Source organism: Thunnus thynnus, chromosome 21, assembly GCF_963924715.1.
Source record: "Thunnus thynnus chromosome 21, fThuThy2.1, whole genome shotgun sequence".
NCBI lineage: Eukaryota > Metazoa > Chordata > Actinopteri > Scombriformes > Scombridae > Thunnus > Thunnus thynnus.
This window is the reverse complement of record NC_089537.1, coordinates 12,796,996-12,824,714: the sequence shown is the minus strand read 5'-3', so window position 1 is coordinate 12,824,714 and position 27,719 is coordinate 12,796,996. Positions and strand designations below refer to the sequence as shown.

Sequence of the window (27,719 nt, the reverse complement as noted above, 5' to 3'; positions counted from 1 at the left end):
CGGCGCTGCAGTACCCAGCTCTGGGATTTTGGGAGCCAGTCCCTATTGTTCAGATCCCTCCTCCTGCTTGGGAAGTGGGAGGACCCGAAAAGGCGTCGCAAAAGGGAGAATTGTTTGAGAGCTCAGTCATCCAAAAACGGCCTTTCAATGTGAGAACTTGGGGAGCCGAAGAAAATGTCGGTGGCATCGCAGTAAATTACTAAAGCAGCGAGGCTTTAGAGGGAAAAGAGAAGTAAAAACTTTTGTTTTTTGGGACTAAGACTCACCGCAGAAGAGAGGCGAAGTGAAGATCGGCTGGGCTAAAACGAGGTGTGAGCACCAAATACAGCGGTTTTGGTAAGTTTTACTCCTTCATGCGGTCCATGTTTTTGCGGTGTTACGCTGCGTATCAACATGTATTATAAAGTTATAAATAAATGTATCAGTTATGATGTGTGTTTTGCAGCTCTACGGGACTCTTAAACGACTCGATTGTTGCTTTATAAACAGAAAGAGTTGTGAGTTTTGGGTCAAGACTACTTGGTCATGCTTGTGAGTACTTTAATAGCAACATTTGTTTTGTTTCTTATTGATGCGGTGTAACTTTGCGACAAAGTGTCTGCACCATAAATCTCCTTTATTTGGATGGGAACGCGCGTTTTGGCTCTCGCTTTTGGATCAACTTTTAAACAAGAAAAGTTAACTTTGCGTTGGGACTTAGCCTGTTGTTGATTGGATGAGCTGTGCGTCCGTATTTTCCAACGTTTTCCTCTTGATTTCTGTGTATCTGCCGACTATTACAGTCCGATACATGTATGTGAGGAGGAATCGGCTTTGTGTGACACGTTGCAGAGATTCACAGCTGTGTTTTTTAGGAATACATGCGTTTTCTTTGAAGGAAAATGTGTCTACGTTTTGCAGGCCGCAGCCTATATGTAGTCGCTCCCATAGGGTAACAGAAAACAGACATGGTGAGCTCTGCCAGATTTACCCCCATATTACCATCGGGGAGTGCAGCCATGTAGTGGTGGATGTAAAGTTTGGAAAACGGTGTTCAAGTAAAGCAAAGGGACAAAATGCATTGACATGTTAAGGTAAACAGTGTGTTGACCCATCAGTGTCATTATGATGCTCATTATGGATCTCATAGATAATACCTAATATGCGCCTTCGTTTTAGTGAAAATACCAAACATAATCAGCTGGATTAAGATACAAAACATTTTCTTTACTCACCTGTTTCTGCACAAAATGAGCAAATCATAACAATGCTACCTGAGTGCATTTCTACAGCCCCCTCCACCCCCTCTACCCCCCCTCCCCAAAACCAAACTCCTATAGTGTTAGAATAACCTAATTAAGGCCTAATTAAGGAATAAACTGACAGCTCAGAGCAGCCAGGAACGCAGCATCCTGCGTCGCTGTCAGGAGAGATTGTCTCTCCTGATATCATCCTCTTCATTCACGTCTGATTTAATGAGAAAATGTTTGTCTTAATCCCCGGGCTGCTAATGAGTCTTGGCCGGGGTGTCAGTCTCCGTGGGGGCCGGTTGGACAGACAGAGAGGCCTTGCAGGAACAGCCGCAGGGGCTCAAGTTTCCAACCCCAGGTGTCGCTTTGTTATTTGGATTACATTTCAACTGCCTCGCACGGAGGAACCTCTGCGATTCAGTGACAGACATGGCATCAGACAAGAGGGCCTGATTGTTCCCGCTGAATCAATGTCACTTGGATTAAAAGTCGAAACGAATGGCCCGGCCTCCTCCAATTAGGCGCACAGCTTATGAGGGAATTAATTGGTCTCAGTAAAAAAAAAAAAAAGGAGCCTCTTGTTGTTTAGTAGCATGAGTTTGTTGTTTCTGTTGATCAGCTCTGGCAGTCGGGTGGATCAAAGTTGAACTAATTGATTCCAGTCTGATTATCTGCCTGTTTCTCACACTGCTTTGGCCCCTTTGATTTCTTGTATGGAGCCGGAAAAACATAATTAGAGGAGTTCATAATCAATCTTACAAGATATCACAGCATATTTCAACATTATGCAGCTACTGTAGGTTGAAAATATGACATCTAAACTCCTATAATACAAACAAGACATTTAGACCCAATTCATTATTGAAAGTCACAGTTATGCTTCGTATGGGTGCATCATGATATTGTTTTTAGTCAGGATATGATGATGAATGAGACGCTTTCAGGCTGCATTCCCAGACCAAAACAACAGCTACTACCTGAAAGTACGGAAAATGTGCTGCCAATAGTCCTCTAAAGTACAGCCTTAGTTGATTTAATTGATTATCCAATCAACAGAAGCTTAAACTTAAGTTATTTTTCAAGCAAAAATGCAAAACATCCCCTAGTTGTAGCCTCTCAAATGTCAGGATTTTCAGCTTTTCTCTGTCATATATGATAGTAAATTGAGTAACTTTGGGATTTGGACACACACTCAAACCAAACAAGTAATTTAAAGACGACACCGTGGCTCTGAGAATTTTTTTTTGACATTTCATAGATTAAAAGATTAACCAAATAATCATCAGCCCTAGACTACAGTAAAGTAGACCTCATTCATTGCTTAATACCACAGGCACACTTCAAGTCCCTATAGAAGTATTATAATATCATGTTTTTACTTATGCAGGATATCATGATGACTTTCAGACTATGGTCCCATGCCAATACAACACTTATTAACTGGTAGCACAGAAAATGTGCCGCTAACGGTGTAGGAAAGTCCTCTAAAATCCTACAAGTTGGGACAGAAAATGTGCGTGCCTATAGGTCAGGACAGGAAACTAACTTTGTCTTTTCGTTACAGAGTCTGATGTGTCCAAGTTTGTGTTGCCAGAAAGACATTTTCAATGAAAGGAACTTGAAATTACATCTGATTGATCTTGGACACCTGCCAAACGGACTTGTAGCAGCAAAAAAGCGGCCAATTTTCCACTCTTTGGCCCGTATAGTGGTTCTTTTTCATTCGGCCTATAGGAGCTGAGCTTTCGTATGTATCATGGCTTGTAAAGAAAAGTTAGTGTGTGGATTTAGGTTTGCGGCCAATGGCAATACAGTTTTTCACTCATATCATAGTTTGGTTTCGAAATTTATTCTCCCAGTTTTAAAGTCTGATGTATGTTATAAGTGGAGGGATAGGATTTAACTTGTTTGACTCTTGCTTTTTACAGCGTGGTATGTTTTTTTTTTTTTTACATCTGGATGTAAATCAAAGTCTTCAGATGGAGATGAATTTTCAAGATGCATTTCAAGATTACAAACAGCCAGCGGTTCCATGAGGACTGCTGTTACCGCTCGGATCTCGTGTGTGTGAGTGTTCGCCAAAGTTCCTGAGGTTTGACTGCAGTGCTGGAAAGCAGCATTGTTATTGTAGAGGGTGTAACATTGGCGTTAATTGACAAAGGAGGAAAAAAATCCTTCCTGAGGGTATGCTTTCATCTCTATGACAGCGGGTACACTCATGCAGTCATAACAGCCTGCAGGCAGAATCTGAGGGCCTTCGTTGCAAATGTGTGTATGTGCGTCTTTTTGTGTGTGTGTGTGTGAGTGATGGTTCCTGTCCACTCAGGATCATCTCTTCACACTGGAATGTATTGCTTGTCATTTTGGTCCTCAGCCGGCCTCACCTGAGTGGTCGTTTTAAGACTAGAAGAGGAGAGGAATGAGTGTGTGCGTGAGAGAAGTGGGTAGTTTACTCTTTTTAATTTCATCAAGAGTTTTTCTGGGTTAATGTACTTTTCATAAACGAGCCAGGAGCACACTCATCGCCAAATAAGGCTGCCTGATTTCCCAGAGCCGAACATTATTGGCCTGTTGACATACGGTGCATTAGTCCTTCAGCACTGACAGATTGGAGGCTCGGAGCTCAGGCCTCGCGCCCCCGTGAGAGTTTCTGTGTCCAGTCAGACATGGATAACCAGAGAGGGACACCTGGACCGGCAGGTGGCCGGGGTCCAGGCCACTCCCCTGGGGCTGCATACCTCTCTCCTCCTGATCCTCCCTGTCAACCAGGACCACAGAGAGAGAGGGAGAGAGAGGGAGAGAGAAGGAGAGAGCGAGGAATGTGAAGTTAAAAAGAAGGGGGGGATAGAGAAGGAGAAAGTTCTGACAGAGGGTTGGAGAGGCTAATTAAACAGGCTGCGATCAAACAGTGAGATTATTGAGGCAGGAATGAAGATTTATTGTACACGAGGAAAAGTGAGACAGATGAAATGCCTCAGATGGAAAAATTGTTGCAAAGGAATTGTGCTTTTCAGAGATGATTGTGCAACTTTTCCAAAGCAAAACACCATTTTTTAAAAATTCAAATAGCATCCAGAGACCATATCAGGATGTCTGTCTTCAGTTAATATCTGTATTATAAATATATTAAAGCTTTCTGTCCCTGTTTCTGTTCTCTAATACTGATTATCCAAAGCCTTTTAAACCAGTTGAGTTGATTTGTTCCACTACTTAAAGTAAAAGTTAAGAAGCTCTTGATTGGATAATGAAGTTAACCAAGCCGTACTCTAACTTTCTCTCGCACAAACACACAAACACAAGCACACACGTTGTGAGTCTGGTGTGAGTGCTTTTCACTCATTGATCAACTCCAGACCCGGTGTAAGAAAGCTGTGTGTGTGTGTGTGTGTAGACAAATAGCCCTGTGTGTGCAAAGCAGATATTTGGACAAAGATTAGGGGGTGTTATTACGAGCCAAAAGCAACCCAGACGCTCTAATAGATCATTCACACACAGGCAAGACAAGATTACACTCTGACTGGGACTGTTCAATTGAAGCCTCAGCTAGTATCTGTCTCCATTACACACATTTTGTTGCAGCTTCATCATGTTCAGGGACAAGACTACAACCTGAGGTACCTTTTTTTTATGTGCTGGAACTGTATTTCTTTGAGCATGTGTGAACGAAACAATTAAAAGCACCAGAAAAACGTCAAGGAAGCTGGGTTGTGTTCCAGGGCTTTAACCAATAATCAGATTTAAAGTGTTGCCCCAGAGAGAAAAAACTCATCATTGAAGAATGTCAAACTGGCAGGAGAAGACATGATTCAACAGAATAAATCACTGGGCACCAGATTAGTTAGTTAGTGGGCCCCCGAGGTTATCAGAACTGGAATTTTCCATCGACAGTGCGCCTGTGTCTGCGTCCAACCTTATGTGTGCGTGAGGTTGTATTTTATGATATTTCAGAGCACATCCGTGGCTCTGAGTGACAGGACAAATGGTAGCTCTGCCTTACCATGTCTCTCTCTCTCTCTCACACACACACACACACATACTAATCCAGCTTCTGAAACCGAGAGCTCTCTTTGAAACGAGCCTCCTCCAGCTGTTTCTCCTCTTAACAAACTCCTTCAGGCCAGAGCAGCTTTCACTTTACAACCGACTTCGACCGGTTGCTCCATCTCGAACACCATTTGACGCTCCACACCCTCTCTTTCTGTTCAATTTCCTGTCTCTTTTTTTTTCTAGCTTTTCTAATTCCTGCTCATATCTGTTTTTGCTATAACTCTTTCCCCCTCAGTTGTTTCATATAACTTTACAGCCTTTTCTCCATTCCCTCATCTATCCCTCTCTTTCTTTCCGCCTCCCCCTCTTCTTATCTCGATTTCCTAATGCCTCCTCATATCTGTTTTTCATATAATATTTCACTCTCTCTGCTTTTTCTCTTCCTTCCTTCATCTCCCACTGAGAGTTAGCCTACAGGGCCAGGCAGCCTCTCTCTCTCTCTCTCCCTCCTGGTTCCTGCTGAATAATGGGGAGAAATTGCTCTTGATTTATAATTGGTTCCATTCACTCTGATGCATGAGCTGCCAAAGGAGTTGGGGGCCCCTTTCACCCCCTCACGTCCCTCCTCCCCTCTCGCCTTCCCTCCCTACGATGCAGGAACACACATGGAGTAGGCTACATATATGTACAGCTATGACAGCCTATAATAGCATGCATGAATGCCGTGATGTTCATGTAGTTTATCTCTCAAGCCGAGGATAAGTGGTAGCCTTTTTTTTTTTTTTGCATGTTGACATTTGGTGTTGGAAAAACTTCCTGAGGTCTGCATATTTATGTGCCTCTGTGAGTTTACTTTTACCATGTAATAGGAGTTTGTGTGATTGCTTGCTTATGTGTCATCAAGTGTGTGTGTGTGTGCGTGTGCAGCGAGAGAGAACATGGGCAGCGAAAGAATGGTTGTGGGTAAGTGAAATATGTAACTGCGTGTGTGTGTGTGTGCGCGCGTGTGTCATGAGTACTGTGAAATCCCGGGTATTAGTTAGTTTTCCCAGTATTGTATGGGAATGATTATGAGCGTATGAGACTCTTGTTGCTCAGTTAAAGCTAGTCAGAAATGGTCCATCTTCCATACAAGAGTCTCAACACACACACATACTCTATACATTTAAAGTGACATCTTTACATTAGGGCTGTACTGTTGTTTATTCTCTCTATTGATTGATCAATTCATCGTTTGGTCCATAAAATGTCAGAAAACAGTGAAAAATGTCGATCATTCATCCCAAAGTCCAGGGTGATGTCCTCAAATGTCTACTGTTGTCCCAAGCAACTCTCCATAACTTAAATATATCAGAGAAGACTAAAGAAATCAGAAAATATTCACATTTGAGAAGCTGGAATCAGAGAATTTGGACTTTTTTTTCTTAAAGAATGACTACAAACGATTAATCAGTTATGAAAACAGTTGCTGATTAATTTAATAGTAGGCAACTAATTGATTAATCAACTAATCGTTGCAGCTCTACTTTAAATATCTTCTTTTGTTCAACCAACTGTCCAAAACTGACCTCAAATTTGACATGTTGGAAATATTTGGTATTTTTGCTTGATTAAATGACTCAAACAATTAATACTTTGTCAAAATATTTGCATACATGAGGATAACAAATGTATAGTGTGTCTTTAATACAGTTCTAGAGTTAGAGTGTCTATGTAGCTGAATAGCTACTGTATCAATCTACAGTATCTTACTAACTAGCTAGATAGATGAATAAATGATGATAAATAGCTAGCTAGCCAGCTATAGAGATAGCTTGTGTCCATCTGTCCTTCTTTTACTCTCCCTTCCTTCCATCTATCCATCATCTATCTTTCCTTATTTCCTTCCTTCCCTCCACGTAATTCTTCTTCCTTTCTTGTTTTCCTCCTATCCATCTTTTCATCCCACTTTTCTTCCATTGTTCCACCATCTTCCCCTTTTCTCTTTCATCCATCTATCTATCTTTTAGCGGTGATCATTTTCATTAGTGATTAATCTGCCGAAATATTATCTTGATTAACTGTTCGATCGTTTTGTCTATAAAATAGTGAAAAATGCCCATTATAATTTCTCAGAGCCTGTAGTGACTTCTTCAGATGTCTTCTTTGTGTGATCAAAAATCCAAAACACCAAGATATTCACTTCTCTATCATGTATGAGACTGAAAAGCTTCAAACCCTCCAATTTCAGAAGCTGCAACCAGCACATATTTGGAATTTCTGCTTAAAAAAAAATTATTCAATTACCAAAATTGTTGCTGATTAACTTTATGTCGATTGACTAATCAATTAATTGTTGCAGCTCTAGTATACATCCATCCATCGCATCCATTTTTCCTTCTTTTTATCCATCTTTCCCTCCTTCCTTCTATAATCATCTTTCCTTCTTTTCTTCCTCCCTTCTTTCCATCCCTCTCTTCCTCCTCAGATGTGATCGGCTAATGTTACCTAAATCTCTGTTTGGTCAGTCTATCTGGCTCAGACTCCCTAAAAACAGGCGTGATGGTCCTGTTCCCATGGCCCTGGTGGGCACGCTGGCATCTCACGCCAGGCAGAGGAATGCGGGTGGGTGTGTTCACCATGGCGCCGTAATTAGCTCTCCGTGGTTAATTCAGCTTCGTTATCTAAATTATGCAAATACGGCAGTGCCTAATTGATTAGAACGCCCCCCCCTTCTTTCCATTGCGGGTCTGTCCAGATCCCCCTCGTTAATCCTCGAGACGCTCTGTAGCTCGTTAGTGTCGGTTCGGGGGGTGAAGGAGGGTTTGGACAAGCATATAGCTCGTTAATACTTAGTGAAGCGTGTGCATATGTGTGTGTGTGTGTGTGTGTGTGTGTGTGTAGGAGGGGGGTAAATTCTCAACCTCATTAGAGATGCTTAGTTGCTTTTGATGTGTAATTTTATGGCATGAGAACAAGTGATGTCTCGAGTGGAGGATTTGGACTGACCCCCTCTCCACCTGTTGGGCAGAGTTTCCATGCCAAGATAAGACTCCAGAACGTTCTCTTCTTGTCCGAGAAAGCCGGTCTCAAGATAGAGGAGAGATAGATGGGAATAGATTTAGGATTTATTCTTTGCCAAGTTTTTTGCTTGTGTGAAGAACAACAGAGAAGTATGGAGATTGTCCAAAGCACTCTGCATTATCCATGGCACCATGATGATACATGGCAGATACTCAATGGGAGAATTATACTTGAAAAGGACGCCATAAGCGATACCAGACAATCAGTTTGAACTTTTCATCTTCATTTCATCTTTTAAACGTGAAAAACAAGCAATGACATATTGATAACTACTGTAATTAACTACCAATCACATAAGTGTCTGCATGGAAAAAATGCCCATATCAGGTCAGGGCATAGGGACATTATTGTTGTTTGACTTTTGGTGGCGCAATTGAGAGAAAACCTTTATTATCAACCGTTAGTGCTGAAACAGTTAATTGATTAGTTGATTCGAGAACAGTTGCCAAACTTTTGATGGTCTCAGCAGCTCAAATGTGAGGACTCTCAACTTTATGTAATTCTAAGCTGAATATATTTGGGCTTGGAAAGATGTTAACTTGTGATCTTGGAACTTGTGACATTTCTGCCCAATTGATTAATCAATAATCAAAATGATAACTCGTTGCAGCCCTGTTTTTGATGACCTATTTCTTCCTAAAAATCCCCTCTTTGTTGCTGTGTTGTCATTCTCTCCCTGCATGATGGTCCGATGGTAAACTGGGTGTGCTGTTGTACTGTTGTTGGTTTGTTAAGCAATCTCTGGACCCTCCTCATCCTCCTCCACTCAGCAGAAACCGGGGCCAGAGCGAGAGGCCAGCAAACAGATTGACAGAGTGAGGGGAAAATATGTTGGGACATTCAGCGACGCTCTCACACACGCTCTCTCAAACACACCCTCTCATTGACGAGGCCCTGCTCTCTCCTCCTGCTCGCCTGCCAGTTGACATCCTCTCTATTAATTTGAGTTGCCGTTCTGCTTTCTCAGTCAACCTCTCCACACACCCCCCCCCTCCACCCCCCCCCCCCCACTCCACCCATAAACCCCCTTCAACCATCTCACATCAATCCATAAAGGCACTGAGCCCCCCCTCTCCGCCTCCCCAAACTCTCCACACACTACTCTCAAACCTCTTGGTCATTGAGCCCCCCCTCCTTCTCTTTGGTCATTGAGCAGGGCCCATCAGCTCTTCCCCGGGCCCTTCAGAGTAGCGTCTCCCCTTTCTCCAGGGGTCTGCGGGGTCTTTGTCCGTGCACCGGCTCACTGCTTTACAATGACTCTCCACTCTATTAAGGTGCGTTCTGCCTGTTAGCGTCGCCAGGGGCAACCGGCCTCCCGCATGGCAGCTATGCAGCATGGCATTGTGGGCCGCGGGCCCGAGCGGGGCAGTTGAACCCCCGGCACTCCTCACACTTGACACCGCATGTGTTTATCTAAAGGGGGGGCTTTGTGGTGTTTGGAGAACCTCGAGGGAGGGGAGGGGAGGGGGGCATGGGGTGTAAAAAGACGTAAAACTGGGGGAGGAGGGAGGGCAAGAGGGGAGTTTGGGGAGGTGATAAATATTCAACAGCTCAGCTCCTCAGGAGTTACTACCCTGCTACCCCTCCACCACCGCCGCCCCTCCTGTGTGTCTTCTCCATGCCAGAAAGCAGATGGAATGTGAGAGCTCAGGGAGGAGGCTCCAGTCTGGTTTTATCCAATTAGCAGGGTTGTCAAAATGAATTTATCCACGGAGGCAGGGGGACAATGGGACCGGCAGTGGCCCGGGAGAACAGGGGCCCCGGTGTCTTTACTTAGCACGCTCACAATGAACTTCTGTCAAGTGACTCTCCCACAATGACATATAAGGCACTCGCATACCTACACTCATGATGCATGCCTACACACCACTGCCACAACCTCATACTAGCTACTAGCTGCTAGCTGCGGTTTCTCCGAGCACTCTCCACGATATATACACAGTACAGATGTTGCACATGGATACACACACCTGTCAATTCAAGTCCCTAGTCTTGAGGGCAAGTCCAAGTCAAGTCACAAGTGTTCATAAGCAAAGTCAAGATGTTTTCAGGTCCATTAAAATGACACAGCATTTCAATATTTTTCTTTCCTCCCTCCCGGAGTACCGATCCGATACCAGTGGTCTCTTTTTCCCAAATGTAAAATCTGTTTACCTTACTGCGAGGAACTCGTTGGCATAATTTTTATGCAAGGTGCCATGAGACCAGGCGCTGTGGCACTAGAAATTAAGTTGGCCACCTGGTGTGACTGAATGTTATAATGACATAGGTAAAGTATTTTATGTGGATTGCTGACATCAAGGCCAATACCCGATCCGTTTGATAAAATCAGGATCTGCGCTGATATCCCTACTTAGTGTTCTTTTCAAGTTCTTTCAATGCATGAGCCCAATAAATAAATAAACATGCAAGATGTGTGGCTGGGTGTTGTTTGAATTATGATTGACAGGATATGTGAGTTTTGTTACCAACACCAAGTTATACTTTGTGATACTGTGCTTGGAGGAATTTAAGTTTTTATTTCTTCAAAAGAAGCCAAACTTAAATGTTATCCAAACACAAGCAGCTGTACAAGAACCAAAATTGGCAAATTTAGATTTAAATGTGTCTTGCCACAATCTTACTAAAGAGCAAGTCAACAAGACTATAAATTGGGCCAAACATGTGATGTCAACTTTCATCAGCAACAGACACGTTTTGATATTCAACACACAGCTCTATGTGTCTCTGTCTTATGTATTTTTTATTATTCCAGGATTTCTTGCTCACATGCAGTCAAGTCGAGTCTTAAGGCAGCCCTGTCTCACAGTAGTCAAGTCTCAATTCCTCAACATGATTACAGAAATAACTCCACTCCTCTGTAATCATACTTCTGGAGCTGGCAGATTTGAACAGTTCACACAGTTCCCTACGCTGAACTGTCACTGAAGTATTTTTTAATGCCACAAAGCTGCTCCCACAAAGTGTTTGCCATGTACTTTACTGGTGAGGCTGTAACAAAACAGTCACAGGCACGTATACACACTAACACATTCTCTCAGTTCTTAATTTAGGGGAGCTGTCTGTGAGTGTGCTCTGGTTTTTATCAGTCTCGCTGATGCGTAGGAGGCTCTTCTCCCTTTCTCTGTCTGTGACTTCTCTGGGAGGGATGGATGGAAAAAGTTGGACGTAGATGTCAGGCCAACTTTTCATCTTGAGGCAGGGTATCCGCTAAGCAAACACAGGACCCAGCTGACTAATGAATCAGACAGACAGACAGGCTCAAAGGAGTGTGGGCTGTTTTTAGGGAGTGATGATGTACGAGGGGCCTTTTCATACCGAGGTTATAACAAAGCTCTATCTCTGTTTCTGTCTCTCCTCCTGTCTCACTGCCTCTGCTTTTATTTGTGTGTTAAAGAGACAGAATTTGGCAACAATAAACCGGCCAGGTAAGAGGTCTCAGTGTCCTGCTGTGTGTCCAGTTGGCAGATTGACTGGTGTGGTTTACGGTTAGCGACTCTCACAGTTAGGACAGGTGCTCAATACAGATGTATGTGTCTTTTATGGGCAGCTGTCCCGGGTTGTGTCCATACAGCAACCGGCCACAGAAGCCGCAGGCCTTCAGCTATGCTCACTCCTGGTTCCACTGTAGCTTGCTGTTTGTTTACTGAGCGAGCCCACTACTGATGAGCCACTCTGAGTGGACGTGTGAGTAAATGGAAGTGTACATGTATGTAGGGCAGCAACTAAGGATTATTTTCATGCCTGTCACAATTTCCCAGTCCACACTGACATCTTCAAATGGTTTATTTTCTCTGACTAACAGTCCAGATATTCAATAAAACAGAAAAGCAGTAAATCTCCACATTTGAGAAACTAGTCTGGCACCAAATTTTTTTCCTTGCTTAAGGCAGCTGTAATCAATGTTTTTATATTAATGATGAATCACATGACTACGTGTATGTGAAAGGCGTCACTCATTGTGACGAACCCACAAAGAATTATCACCCCACCCCACAGCTCTATGAGGTGTTTTACTGTCTTTTAGTGTCTTTGTTTTGGTTTTACAGCCAGCAACTTTACTGCTTTGCTTCATTCTTGATATTCTTATCGGCATCATTTTTGGACGCACCAAGCAGCTGTTTTCAGAGCAAAAAGCTCTGATAAATGCACTGTAAACAGCACCAAGTAGCAGACAGATTAAGTAGGCGACTGACTTAGTAAACATAGTGGAACATTTAGCAGCTAAAGAGCCAGATATTTTACTCAGAGGTTGGTGGAGAACAAAAACAGAGCTAAAATGAAAGTGAAGATTGGTGGCCAGAAACAAATGAGTGCTAATTTTGCACTAAATAAGGAACTGTTTGCTAACAATTTCTTAAAAAATGATAATATTTTGATGTTATATTCACAGTTTGTTACCACTGCCAGTCATCAGTCATTGCGGATGTAATCCTTAGAGCTCTACATTGTTTTTTGGGTAGTTCTTTGTTGCTGTACATGTCATGAGCATTAACAATCTAAAATTGTTTGCACACATTCATAATGTGCAATTAAAATGTAGCACAGTAATGTGTGGTCTCGTGTGGCGGTTGGATTAGTTAACAGCTGTTTTTCCATCAGCCTGCTGCTTTGCTCATTTTCAATAAATGTGCCAGGCAGCTAAACATTTTCACTGGGGCCATTAGATGATGAAGGTGCGTTGTAAGAGTTTCCATTCTCTTACTGTCCTGCTTTGGCCTGTTCTGTGTGTGTGTGTCTGTGTGTAGTCCCTAGTCTCCGAGCTTCATCAATCATCTCCCTGCCATAATAAGATCAGGACAAATATGTATGAGAAAGTTGTGCGCTTCCATTTTTACTTTTTCGAAGCAGGACAGTTTATGCCCTTAAGTGTGTGCATGTTCAGCGACATGTATGTATATGAGAGAGAGAGGGAAAGGGAGAAAGAGAGAGAGATTCAGTTTTGCAGGACCACCCTCCTCATCCTGACGGGAAGTTGTTAGTTTAACCTGACAGGAAAGAATTCGGGAAACTTGGCAGCAAGCGACAAGGGAGAGAGAAAAGCTCCCCTCTCTATATTAACTGTTAATAGACTGACCATTACCATCCTCTCCTCCATTTTCCTCCCAATACATACTGCACTGAAGTATAAAAGAACCTCCATCTCGCACACATGCACACACTCCCGCAGTGCTGTGATATATATTTCCCCCGTCCCCCTCCCCTCCTGCCTCTCATTAGTTGTTCTTTGTCCCAACTGCTGAATGCAGCCTGTGTGTTTTCCTTCCTCCTCCTGGACCCTCTACCTGTATCGGTTTCACCTGAGCGGGAAGGTGGAGGGGTCGGGTTACGGCCCGCAGAATGAGGGCGCCCTTTTGATGAACACAGGCTGGATGGGTGCGGGTACAGGCGGAGGAGATGGGGTCAGTGGTGAGATGGGGGCTGACAGAAAAGAAAGGCTTTATTTGTGTCTGGAGTTTGGCTGCTGAGGGTACTGCAGAGTGCACCGCCTTGCCTGGGTTGTGTTTTGTTAATGGCTGCCTGTTTGTGTATGTGTGTATACAACTAAGTTAGAAGTAGAGAGAGCAGCACATGTATAAATGCAAGACTGCCTGTTTGGATGGATTATATATGTTTCCAAGCTGAATTTTGGTGGCTTTGTTGTCTTTGTGTTTGTTTCAGTCAGAAGGTCATAGCTTATGCTGTTTGTTTTGAGTATACCAACTCTGTAAATGACCCTCTACCCTTCTTCTCTGTATTTGTGTTTCAGGAGGTAGTGTATGGAAGATGTCTGGAAAGCGAGACTGGACTCCGTGGATGAAAAAGAGAAGGGCTCCAGTGTTGTGCGCTCTTGGAGCAGTACTGCTGTGCTGCCTGCAGAGCGGCGCCTCCGTCTCCGGTGAGTAGACAAAATGAGACAATGAAAAATTGGATCTAAGTACAAATCTGCAGGATTAAAATGAAAAAAAGTCTCTATTTTTGTGCACTCTGTTATTGTTTCATATAGCCTATTATGGACTTAATCTATGATCAGTTTATGAATGCCTTTACATTAGTTTTTCCAAACACCTGGTGCAGGATAAGTCTTGCCAAGAACAAAGTATTCTGGCTCACAGGGAGGGAGGTGTTTTACGTGTCTGGCAGCTGCAACAGCAGTTTGTTTGAAATACATTTGAAGAAGTAGGTAGCTTGGATGAGCTGCACTAGCCACCAGTACTGAACTGAAAAGAAAAGAAGTATTGTATGTCAACAGAAATTCCAAAGGAAAAGGTATTGCAGGGAAACACCTGTATATGGTGACTATTATGAACTTTATATTGCTGCTGACTGCTCTGTGTAATCTTCTTTCAATCAGACGAGGTTCCAGTGTTCACTGAAGAGCCTGTGTCGGTGGTACAGAAGTTGGGAGGCAGCGTCAACCTGCGCTGCAGTGCCCGGCCTGCCTCTGCCAACATCAGCTGGCGCCTCAACGGTCGGCAGGTGGTGGATGGAGATCCTGGGGTGGTGCTGGGGCCCAACAGCCTGTTTATCCCCACTCTCTCCAACCTGACTCTGGGCAGATACCAGTGTGTGGCCAGCACCGCCGCTGGAGCCTTGGCCAGTGTGCCTGCCAACGTCACTGCTGCCAGTGAGTAGCCACCCACACAAAGATACGACACATAAACACAAAAACACAGTCCCCTTGTGGCCCCTATTTTGGTTTGTCAGAGCATCCAAAGAACGCCTTTGACTTCATTTTCTTCTAGTAGAACAAAAACAGTGAAGGGGTGGTATTTGTTTGCTTAAAATTCTCACCAATACAACACTGTAAACCTTGTATTTTTCCACTACTTGTGGCTTGTCTGAATCTGGTTCTTATAAAGCTTCAGCTACAGTTTTGGTGCTAATGATGAGAAACTGTTGCACATCACTGATTAGTGATAACGGCTCCGGATAGTCGGGCAGTAATCATTCTGTGAGCTTAGACAAAAACTGCTGCTTTTAGTGTCATATTGATCTAATGGAAGTTAAAGTGAATTATTCTCCATGCTGACGTTTTTAGTGCAGTGCCGGTCTGAGTGTGCAGTGTTATATTTGATATGCATCATGGGACTGAGAGGGGGCCTGAAGCTGTGTAACCTGAGCCAGAGGAATGGAGGGGACCCAGGGGCCGAGGCCGGTCAGAGCGGGGAGAGGGGACCAGGACTCAGCCTGGGGGCCCCCTGCCTTTCTTCGGCCCCTCTGCTCCCCACAACACCACATTCCTCTCCACGGGACCCGACAGCAGGGCTCACCAGAAATTATGGCCCCGTAATTGGGTAGAGGGCTGTTTTGTAAAAAGCAGGGGGAAGATAAGGGTGGTGTGTGTGTGCGTGAGCGAGTGGACAGAGGCTATGGGTGTATGCCTGACTTGAACACATTATTAGGTACAAAAAAAAGGTCGCTTTTAACTGTACTCATTGTTTCACACGTATTGATGTGATGTATGAGACTGCCAGAGCTGGAGTCTGAAGTGTTTTTAGGCCAGTTGAGACAAGATCCTCACACAAGATGAGACGTGATGTCACATTCTCTGTCTCCTTGAAACCCTCCATAACCTTACACACACATTTCTCTTTCCCTCACACATTTTTCACTCTTCACCCTGTCACTTTCTCTCCCCTTCCCACCTTTCATTATCTTTCACTTTCCCTCCTCCTTTGTTATCTTCTCGTGTTCTCATGTGATCGTCTGTCAAGCTGTGATTATGAGAAACTGTGGTGTGGAACTTGTACAAAGGCATTAAAATTTATTGATAGCTCCAAAAGTGGATGAATCATGTTGAGATGACCACACGTGAAGCCAGACAGATTGCCTCGCCTCCCCCCAAAAAACGTCTATAATTTAATAACTCCTCGGCCACCCTCAAACCGCCTAAGGAATTGCTCCACAGGGAGAGTGTACATGCCTGCCTTTCCATGTGAGCCCTCTTAGCCGTATGCACATGTTTTTTGTGATCAGGATAGGTTGATTCCAGACCCTCCTCGCTATCCGACTCTGAAGAATCTGCACTTTTTTGGCATAAGTTAAAAGCTCCACGCACAAATTCTTGTGCAGACAATCACCCTCCCTTTTGCTGCAGAAAACAGAGACATGTATCTGCACAACGTGAACTCACAACACATTGCACAAACATGTTATAATTCAGACACACACTCACACACACACACGGGCCTCCTGCTGCTTCACATAAAGATGATAAATGCACTGTCTCTCTAGAATTATTTAAGTCGGCCTTGCCAAGCAGCCCTGGTGCGGGAGGTCTGCTTCACTTTATGAATACCATCAATCCTCTGTTCTGCCTCTCACCCGGGGCTTGCAGGATGCAGACACACACACACACACACACACACACAAACATATGTGTGCACGCTCACATGCACGCACACACACCTGAGAGGCACCCATGCGGGGTTGCTCCTGTGAAGAATGCGGGGTGGTAGTGTGTGTGTGTGTGTGAGGGGGGGTTAAAAGGTGTAACTGGAGGAATTTGGGGGAAGCAGGCAGGAGGAGGAAGGTGTACAGATATGGGGGGGTGGGGAGGGGTGGTTTGGCTGTAAAAACAGCACCTGATTGATTTAGCAAATGGAGCGCCACACAGTCTCTCTTTAAGGCTTTTTTTCCTCGAACACACACACACACACACACACACACACACACACACACCACTTAGCTTGACATGTCCTGGCTGGGATTCTCATCTTTCAGAAAAAGAGCTGAAACAGAGTCGGAGATAAAGCTGTGTGTGTGTGTGTGTGTGTGTGTGTGTGTGTGTGTAGACCTCTGATATCCCCCATTTCTCCCATTAAAGCTCCCCCAGACTCAGACGGAGAGACTGATCCAACATGCATGTTGAATAAATCAGAGCTGCCTGCGGTGAAGGTGTTTGTTCAGTGCTTTGAGTAAATCACTGTGATGTCCATATCAGTAGATACCCTGGCCTTAACTAAACTTTGCTTATTGAATTAGAGCTGTATACAAAGACTCATCAGCTGACCGTCTATACCAGCAGCGTGGTCTTTTTGCCAAAGAGAGCTGCTGGTCCAAGAAAAACACAGCAGTTGTAGCACCTCTGGAAAGAATGAAGAGAGGCTGTGTTTGTTAAGAATAAATCAACAAAGACTGGTAGACGTTTAATTACGTTCTTGGAGAAGTTTTATTTATCTTTCATTTCACTGTTGGACTCCTGCATGACAAATTGTTACTTTCTTTTTCCCCTCGTGAGTTGTTCCCTTCTCTCGTTTCCTCTCATTTTAGTTTACTCCTGCTTCAAATCTATAAAATGGCAGCATCCCCCCCCCGCTAAGCTTTTTGTGGGTTTTTCTTTTTCTTTTTTTTTCAGCTTCTTAAGAGCAGAGTTCTTGCTGTTTCCTCCCAAACTCAAACTGGATATCTTTCTCTGAAACTCTATAGGATGGACACCTCTCACCTTTGACCCTGTGGCAGGCCTTCGGGCCGCTCAGGTGCGGGGGGGTTTAACAGGTCAGAGGTCAGATGTGTGTCTGTGCTGTGCAGACTGTGTGTCTGTGGGACACAGTCGCAGCACATGGCCCCAGTAATCCCACTCTCCATTTCCCACAGAATCTGAACCGGCTCCAGTCCCAGTATAATGTTTGACAGGATCAATGACACCTACTCAAATGTTACACATACCACTTTTAGGCTTTATCCTTATCTAAAGTGACATAAAATGAGTAAAGAAGAAACATTTGCTTCAAATGCGGCACATGTTTTTAGCCAGAGTGCTTTTATAAAATTCCTCGTGAAGACAAGCAGTGGGAAAGAAATAGCTAAATGTAAGTGGAGGAGGTTTTTATTTCAAAGAGAGAACACGTTAGAGAAGTGGTGGGAATGCGGTTACAATACAATAAGGACATGCTGATGTGAGAGACACCCAATATGGAAACAGCACAGTTATTATAGAGTTTATTATTGCTCAGAATATTGTGGTTTTCTACTTCTAAAGCTGAGGACTGATTGTATATGTGCAGTGCTGTGATTTACACAGTGTAAAGGATGATGAAAGAATAGTGCTGCAGCTATGCGACAGCGCTGACTTTTCCCTGCTTGTGTGTTTCTCAGAGCTGCGGGACTTCGAGCCCGATGACCAGCAGGAAATCGAGGTCGATGAAGGCAACACGGCTGTTATTGAATGTCACCTCCCGGAAAGCCAGCCCAAGGCTCAGGTCCGCTACAGTGTCAAACAGGAATGGCTGGAGACGTCCAAAGGTATCGTGCTGCTCTCACATTGCGGCTAATTCACTGTCTTTCCTTGCCTCCCTCTTTATTCCCATACTATCTTCATAATTTACCGGAATGCTATAATCCTGCTATCTGACCCATCGTAAAACCGGTGATAAGGGTATTATCTCAAGAATGTTGAAACATGGGGATGCAGTTGTTTATTTTTCAAACTATTTACTTCTAAGTTGCCTGGAAGAGAAGAAAAGCTCCAGTGGTTTGTGGTTGGTATGCTGATGATGCCTGGGAGCTGTAGGTACTGATATCTGCAGCTTATCTGTGAGGAAATGAATACCACATTGAATTGCATTCCCTGCTTGCTCTTGGGCAGACTCTAGGGCACCACCTTGTGGTCTCTGACAGTGCATACATGCACTGGAATGGCACATAGTACTCATGTTACACGCTGTGTTTCACAACGTGGACTTCATTTTTCTGTGGTTCGTCTTTGTCCTGTAAATTCTTGTATATTTAAATTCAATCTTCCTGCACATCACGCCTGATCTTATGCTACTGTTTTGATAGTATTGCTTGTTTTTTGCCACTTAAAAGGATTAACTGCCCTTGCAGTTGCTGTGTTAGGTTTTTGGTGCACAATCTGATTCATTTATAGGTTTGTCAGGCCTTAAGAGCTCTGTCTGACATCTTGTTTTTTTTAAAAATCTCCTGCAGGGAACTACCTCATCATGCCATCAGGGAACCTGCAGATAGCCAATGCCACGCAGGACGACGAGGGGCCGTACAAGTGTGCTGCCTACAACCCCGTCACTCAGGAGGTCAAAACCTCCACCTCCGCTGACCGCCTGCGCATACGCCGTGAGTCACCATCTCCAACACCCTGATGTTAACACAGAAACAGAAAAAACTACACAAATTGTTTTAATACTAATTTGTATCATAACACATTGGAAAGACATGAAACATAAATTTGCCAAACTGAAATATCAACTATTCAGTCAACAAGAAACGACATGAGGAAAACTGAAAGACATCATTAGTTTGTAACTGTTACTGGGGGCACATGTGGCGCACATGTGGCTCACACTCGCCAGTTCAGAGCGACTTTTTTCATCTGATCTTGCCAGGATACATTTAGTCACAGGTGTTGGCGCTCATAACTCAGAATTTGAACACTTTGATATTACGTCTTCAAAGGCAGAGATGAAAGTGCTTAGAAATCACATTGTGATTTAAATCCTTTCAATTCTGGATCAAATCCAGACACAACAATCATTTAAAGAAATGGAAAAGGGCGAAAGAACCTTCACAGCTTTATAAATGGTGTCAGTGTGTCACATCACAGCGAATGTCATCTTTTCCAGGCTCAACGTCAGAAGTCGCTCGTATCATTTACCCGCCGGCGTCCCGTTCCATCATGGTGACCAAAGGCCAGCGGCTGGTGCTGGAGTGTGTGGCCAGTGGCATCCCTACCCCGCAAGTCACTTGGGCAAAGGATGGGCAGGACCTGCGTTTCCATAACAACACACGCTTCCTGCTCAGCAACCTGCTAATTGATGCAGTGGGCGAAGGCGACTCGGGAACATACATTTGCCGGGCTGACAACGGCATCGGCTTGGGCAGCTCTGCCACGGTGCTCTACGACGTGCAAGTGTTCGGTAAGTAAAGTAGAGGAGAGAAGTAAATGAATGTAGTGTGAACGTATTGCGTTGGTTTACTTTTCCTCATTTAGACTTTTTGTATGATTTGTTTTGACAGCTTTTAAACCAGACCCCAAACTAATTTGTTACATGCAGATTCCCGTTAAGGCTTTTCATAGCAATTTTTTTTTTTTTATGAGTAGAGTTTTGTCTATGTCATGGATTTAATAATTAGACTGACTCCTGTTTGGCGGACAGAGAAGACAAGGGTCTGTATGTGTGCACGCACTTGTGTGTGAGAGAAGCATGTCAGACTGGGTGGTGTTGTGTAAGAAAGAGTCGGTGGAGACAGAGCTCTCTGTTCTGTAGCAGGACTTGATTGAGTGCGTCTAGGTTATGGATGACTGTTTTTACAGTGATTTCTATATGTGTGTGTGTGTGTGTGTGCGTGCATGCATGTTTGTGTGTGTGTTGTAGGCTTGTCTCTCTGCAGCTGGCTCTAATTAAAGCCAGAGAGCTGCTGTAGCTGTAATGAGCTCTGTTTTTCCCTGATTCACAAGCAGCCAACCATCAACTCTGGGTCTTACCGGGCCTCACCTCCCTGGCTCCTCACAATCCCCTGTCATATAGCCTCTATACACACACGCACACGCACACACACACACACACACACACATACATACATACATACATACATACATACACACGCACACTCATACACATGTGATATTGTTAGAGCTAAAATGATTAGTTGAGAGAAAGTTAATGACCAACAATTTTGATAATCAGTTATTCATTTAAGCTCTTTAACAAGCAAAAAAAACAGACTGCTTCTAGCTTATTAGATGTGAGCATTTGTAGTTTTTTCTCCATTTCATATTAACGTAAATTAATTTTTTTTAAGGTTTTGGATTGTTGACTGACAAAACAAGTTATGTGAAGACATCACCCTGTGCTTTAGAAAATTGTGATGGCCATTTTTCATTCTTTTCTGACATTTTATAGACTAAATGATTGATCAAAAAATTTCACAGTAACATTCAAGTTCCTAATAAGCTTTGGAGGCAGCCTCTTTACTTTGTTTCTGTGTCTTACCCACTTTCTCCTCTGTCCCCTACAGAGCCTCCTCAGGTGACGGTGGAGCTGCAGCAGCAGGAAGTAGTGTATGGTGAGACGGTGCGCTTCACCTGCCAGGCGCGTGGTAAGCCTGCACCCTCGGTGATGTGGCTCCACAATGCCAAACCTCTCTCCCCGTCTCCTCGCCACCGCCTGACGTCGCGGGTGCTTCGAGTCTCCAACGTGGGCCCTCAGGATGATGGGCTGTACCAGTGCATGGCTGAGAACGGAGTGGGTAGCTCACAGGCCTCCGCTCGCCTCATCACAATATCAACTGGTAAGTTGGATAATTTGGTAATTTATCAGCTTTAATGCTTTTATTCCCTCTCACAGCCTTGAGATTTCATGATGTATGTGCCTTTTTCTCTTTAGGGATCTCATCCAGAGGGAAGCTGCCCTCGATATATCGGCCCCTCAGCCCAGATAAAGTGCTGAGAGAGCAGCCGCCCGTGAGGCCTGGGGTCTCGGGCGCTATGTTACCTCTAGACTGCTCTGAGCTGCCGGGACAGATCCTGCCTGCGGAGGCGCCCATCATCCTCAGCCAGCCACGCACCGGAAAGGCTGACTACTATGAGCTCACCTGGAGGCCGCGGCATGACCGTGGAGCCCCTGTGCTGGAGTACATGGTCAAATACAGAAAGGTACTGCAAAGAGCTTTTTCTCAGACTTAATTATATTATCTTTTAGTGTCTTCACATTCAGCACTCAGACACTCAACAATCAGAAACTCAGCCCTCCGTCTCTTTCTCAGGTGGGAGACCCTCTAGCAGAGTGGACCTCTAGCAGCATCTCAGGCTCTCTCCATAAGCTGACCTTGGCCAAGCTGCAGCCCGACAGCCTGTATGAGGTGGAGATGACTGCCAAGAACTGCGCAGGTCTGGGACAACCTGCAATGATGACCTTCAGAACTGGCAAAGGTACGACACTGTCAGAGTTGTCATGGAGTGTTTAGAAATACACATGTGCTGGAGCTTTTCATGTTGATTCCCTGCTGTTTGATATTTATGTCGTAATTTCTACATTGTCGTTGTATTTAATGAAAAATGTTTAAAGGATAAATCTGTTGATAATCTGTATTTTTCCTACTGTTAACAAATTCTACAAAAAGACCAAAATGAACAAAGAATTGATCCTAATGACAAATATTGAATATGCAGTCTAAACCTGATATCTTATTCCTCTGTGTCATAGACCTCAAACTATTTTAAAAGACGTGTCCCTTGATTATTATGAACATGAGCGATGAAGTTATTTTGAGTCAATCCTACATACACTGTCTTGCCGCCATAAATACTCATTAGAGCATCAAAGGTGCATCAATCTGCGGCTGAAAATAGTCCTCAAGCAGTACCCGACTTACTGTAGTAGAGGAATGTTTGCTACAATTTACGATGCCTAGCTCTTTTAGGATATTATTTAGACTATAAAATTTATAAAAGTGTATTCATGACCTGTTTTTAAAGGTTTACATCTTCTTAAGGATGAATGAGCTCAAGGCTGAGAGCCACAGACAGACTGGGAAGTCGGAAAGTAGAGGTGTACTCAAACATTGTTGGTTTTCTCATGAGATTTATTGACAACAAAAAGATAGAATATCACCAATCTTGTCCTTTAAACATGGCCTACAATGCAGTTCCTTAATTTAAACTCTGATCTGACTTTTTGTTTTTACATCTTCAGGACGCAAAGGTCTAGGAGGGCAAAATGATCCGCCGAAAACTCCTGCAGTTCCTTCACCGAGCCTCTCTCGTGAGTATCCCTTCAATCCTATACCTTACTGTTCTTTGTGCAAACTCCACTTCCAAATAACTATACTAACTATAACTGTAACCAAATATTGTTGTACAGTAAAACTTTCAACTTCTAACCGTTCTCCTTTTGACTAACATGGACATTTCTCGATCTCTCTTTCACTTCTGTCACTGAAGGATGAGCTCTCAGTAAGTTTACTGCGATGTGTTTTTTTGCCTTCACTGTCATAATTACTGTTATTTGTTTTGTTACCATCACTGTCATTTGTTTCTTAGACATTACAGTGACGTTGTGTGGGAGTTTGTCTGTTCTTGTCCTCTATCTGACACCCCTGCTCCTCCTCCCGCAGCTCCCGAGGCACCAGACAAGCCCACAGTCTCCACAGCAACAGAAACGTCAGCATACGTGACTTGGATTCCTCGTGGCAACCGCGGGTTCCCCATCCAGTCGTTTCGGGTGGAGTACAAGAAGGTAAAGAAGGCAGGAGAGGACTGGGTGACGGCGGTGGAAAACATCCCCCCATCGCGGCTCTCGGTGGAGATCACTGGCCTGGAGAAAGGTCCGTATTCACACGCACTTCAACAGTGTTGTTATTATTCTGACTTAGTCAGAGTCGGGGCGAGAAGTTGGATGTAGTACCATATAATTACAATGATGATGTCCTGCATAATTACAGTCCCATGACCCGTAAATTCATCAGCATAATGAGTGTTGTTAAAGTAATTACTGCCGTCAATCATAACCATAACCAGATCGCAATCAACATCGCATTTGCTCTGAAAAGGAAAACAAAACCTAAATTGAAAACAAACATCATTAGTCTACACACAATACAGAGCTTCATTCTAAACAGCTTGTAGCCCCAAGAGACAGATTAGTAATGATTATCCCTCTCCATGTAGGTACGTCTTATAAGTTCCGTGTTGTGGCGGTGAATGTGATCGGTTCCAGTCCTCCCAGTGCCCCTTCAAAGGCGTACACAGTGGTGGGTGGGAGAACCCATGAACGCCCCGTTGATGGACCCTACATCACCTACAATGAAGCCATCAATGAGACCACCATCATTCTCAAATGGACGGTGAGTGATTAGAAAAAAAAACGGAAAAAGCAAATTTCCCTATCATTAAGCAGCATAACTTTTTTTTTTTTTTTTGGTGATATTTCAAATTGTAACATTTTATTCCTCTCAACAGTACACTCCCGTAAACAATACGCCCATCTACGGTTTCTACATCTATTACCGGCCGACAGACAGCGATAATGACAGTGACTATAAGAAGGATGTGGTGGAGGGAGACAGATACTGGCATTCAATCACTGACTTGCAGCCTGAGACCGCCTACGACATCAAGATGCAGAGCTTCAATGAGAAGGGAGAGAGCGAATTTGGCAATGTGGTGATCCTTGAGACGAAAGGTGAGGCCATTTTGGCTCAAACTGACCTTTCAGATGTATCTACAGGCACCAAAGTGAGTCTGAATGGTCTTTTTAACCGTTTTTATCCCCCTTTCTTCCTCTGTTATCCTCAGCTCGTTCTAATCAGCAGCGGCCTGCTCCATCAGAAACCCCAGACCCAGGGCCGGAACAGAAGAGTGGACTGGTGCCCCGGCAAGGCGACCTTCCCTACCTCATTGTTGGTATTGTCCTTGGAGCCTTTGTCTTCATCATTGTCGCCTTCATCCCCTTCTGCCTCTGGAGGGCTTGGGCTAAGCAGAGTAAGTGTTCCTCATAGTCACTCAGGTCTTTGCAGGAGTTTTTTCCTCCATGTGTGTTTAATCGCATTTCTCTTTTTGTGCTTATTCCAGAGCAAATGTCAGACTTGTGTTTTCCTGCTGTGGCCGCCCCCGTATCATCATGCCAGTACACCATGGTTCCTCTTCAGGGACTTGCCCTGGTTGGCCACTGCCCGCTGGACGCCCACATGACCGCTCCACATGGCGTCTACCCCCCTAATGGGGAATACACACCCAACGGCAAACCGCACCACCCCACACACTGTCTGCCAGGGCTGCAGCAGGTAAAACACAGTTCATGCAGGCTTATTTTACTTGTTAAAAAACTGTAATTATTATGAAAGTCCTTATTGTTTTTGATGAGTTTATAATCTATATGCTCTTGTGTTTGCAGGAGGAGGTGGACTGTCATATGGAATGTGACACATTGTTGCCACAGACAGTTTCAAATGGACATCTGCCTGTCTACCACTACTCCAACGGGTACAAACTCTTATATCTTATATCTGTATACATCTACTGTGTTGTATTTGAGGGACATTCTCAAATAATTTGAAGTTATTCAACTAATTAGGGAGCAAAAAAAAAAAAAGCTCAAGTTAGACAAAACAGGGAATCAAGCAAAATTTTAGTTTAGATTTTCACAATATTTGTTCCATTTTAGAGACAGAATTTTAACCGACTGACCAGTCAATTTATCAATTAGTTAATAGAAAATTTACTAACAACTAGTTTGATAACAGATTAATTATGTAAATAATTTATTGAGAAAAAATGCCAAAGATTTCTGTTTCATATTATTATAAACTTTTTTTCTGACATTTTATTGACTTAAAGTGAAAATAAATTTTAGTCACAGCCATAACATAAATAGTTATTTCTCCTCCTTCCATCAGTGGTCCTGATCATCATGAACGGACTTGCTTCCCTCCTGATGATTCCACTCTTCAGCTCCTTGACTCTTCCCATCAACTCGTCAGTTCACAGGAACTAGGAGGAGACGGCAGCTTCTGCAGTGGGGACAAAGCAGAGGATGACATCACTCAAAGTAAGGGCGCATCCTTCCATTAAAATCGACTCCTGACTGAAATGATTTGGACTGAAATTGTTTGAATGAATTTCCATTGGCTGATGAAGATGAGGTGAAAAGTTCAGAAAAACCTCATAAATGGACCTTGAGTTAAGATTATTTTCTGAAACACACTGATCCAGAGGACGAGAACTTTCATGCTCAAATGTTTGACACTTTTGACATAATTTAAACCTCAGTATCAGTACTTCATATCATGCAAAACCAGCTTCAAGTTTTCTGACCAGTTCTTTCCCTCCTTCTTCATGTAGAGCCGGGGTCCTTTCCTCTTCTATCCCTAGAAGATGAAGGTATTTTCACCACATCGTCTTCAACAGCCACAACGCCACAATCCCAAGATATATCGATACAGGGAGTGAACATCCTCCCAAATGAGGCGTTGCCTGAGGATGAAGGGACAGACAACACAACCGATGCATAAGAGACTGTTAAACAGAAGAAAACAAGAGAAAATATTTATTTTTGTATCACAGATATTTATATATTTATGCTTTTGTACATAAGTGTTTGATTATACTGTATATAAGGTTATTTTCATATTGAAAAAGACTTCTAATTCATGAACCCCCCACCTCACTACATCATGGACAAAGGGAGTACCATGTTGTGATGCTGAACTCTAGTCTGCATTTCCTGAGGAGGGAAATAAGTTTGAGACATCATTCCTTACGTGAAGAAGATCAAGGGCTTCCTCTCAGTTCAGCACTTCATACCCTCCTCACTCCTCATTTCATTCCTCGCAGACCTCCATCCTAAATGTTTGGACCTTAGGTACTTAGCTTTACACACAACAGAAACAAAGGGACCATTCAACAGAAAGTCTGATGCTGTAATTATGAGGTGCTTCATTGCTGTTTAGTTCTGTTGTTCTTTCACGTTTTCAAAATACAACTGTTCGTCTGTCATTTTGTATAGCGATAACACAAATGTATTATGCATTGTTCATCATTAACAAACTATTAACAAGTGTATGCAACATAAATCATTCTGTTTCAGTAGTGAACAAGAGATTATATATTGTATAGTTATTTATTTTTTTGATTTTGTTATTTTTTTAAATCACTGAATGGGAGAGATTCTGGAAAATATCTTTAACTCAGTCATGGATAAGCTGATCTTTTATATACTAGACTGCAACCACTTCTGTGTTTACTCATGTGCTGGTTACCAAATGACTGCCAGGTGAGGGCGCTGTGACATGTGTGTCAGTATTATTCCTCCCTCACAGGTTGGTGCGTTAAGTATTAGTCTTTGCCAGACATCTGCAATCAAAATGAAGGAGATCCTGAATCTACACTCCCCTCTTTTTTAAGTGTAGCCGTTCTGTGGCTGCACATGCTGGAGCACTATTGCATGTAAATAAATGCTTATGAAATCAATCTGGGTCCTTGATGCATCTTTTCAATCTGAGTTATGTGTGATGACTACAGTCTGCAGTCATTCTTTACACGTTACACTGTGCTTAAATAGTATTTTCTGTGCTTTGTTTTGTTTCACAGAGAGAGCAGACAATTTACTGTGTAATTTGGTTCTAACAATGTGGTTATTTAAATGACTATTGTTCCACCCGTTGTCAGATCTTGAAACAATACCCTGCTAGAAAAAAACATGTTATTGAATTCAACTGCCACCTAGTGGGGCATTATTATACTACGAAACACATATGCACACGTTTATCCTTGTTAGGACACTGCATTGACTTCCCTCCATTGTGGACAGCCTTAACCCAAACCCTAACTTTAACCAGAACCTCAGAAATAATGTTTTGCCTCATTAGGATTGGGCTTTGGTACTATTGGACTTTGGACTATTGATCCTGACAAGGTTGGGATTTATACTGGAAAAGGTCCCAATGAGAAAACAAAAACGCGCATGCACACGCACATGCACACACATCTCCAGTTGGCAGCAA

General features: G+C 43.4%; 1 protein-coding gene across 1 annotated transcript; it reads left to right on the top strand.

The window, feature by feature from the left end:
• The first annotated feature begins 95 nt into the window (after nt 1–95).
• On the top strand, nt 96–27,184 carry boc (BOC cell adhesion associated, oncogene regulated). Its single transcript, XM_067578646.1, has 18 exons — nt 96–336; nt 14,029–14,157; nt 14,614–14,886; nt 18,360–18,506; nt 19,191–19,334; nt 19,841–20,134; nt 21,237–21,509; nt 21,605–21,873; nt 21,984–22,149; nt 22,913–22,981; nt 23,334–23,543; nt 23,887–24,062; nt 24,178–24,400; nt 24,514–24,699; nt 24,790–25,001; nt 25,112–25,200; nt 25,614–25,765; nt 26,059–27,184. The coding sequence occupies exons 2-18, from the start codon at nt 14,046–14,048 to the stop codon at nt 26,226–26,228; spliced, it is 3,165 nt and encodes a 1,054-aa protein (XP_067434747.1). The 5' UTR covers nt 96–336; nt 14,029–14,045; the 3' UTR covers nt 26,229–27,184.
• Nucleotides 27,185–27,719: the final 535 nt, after the last annotated feature.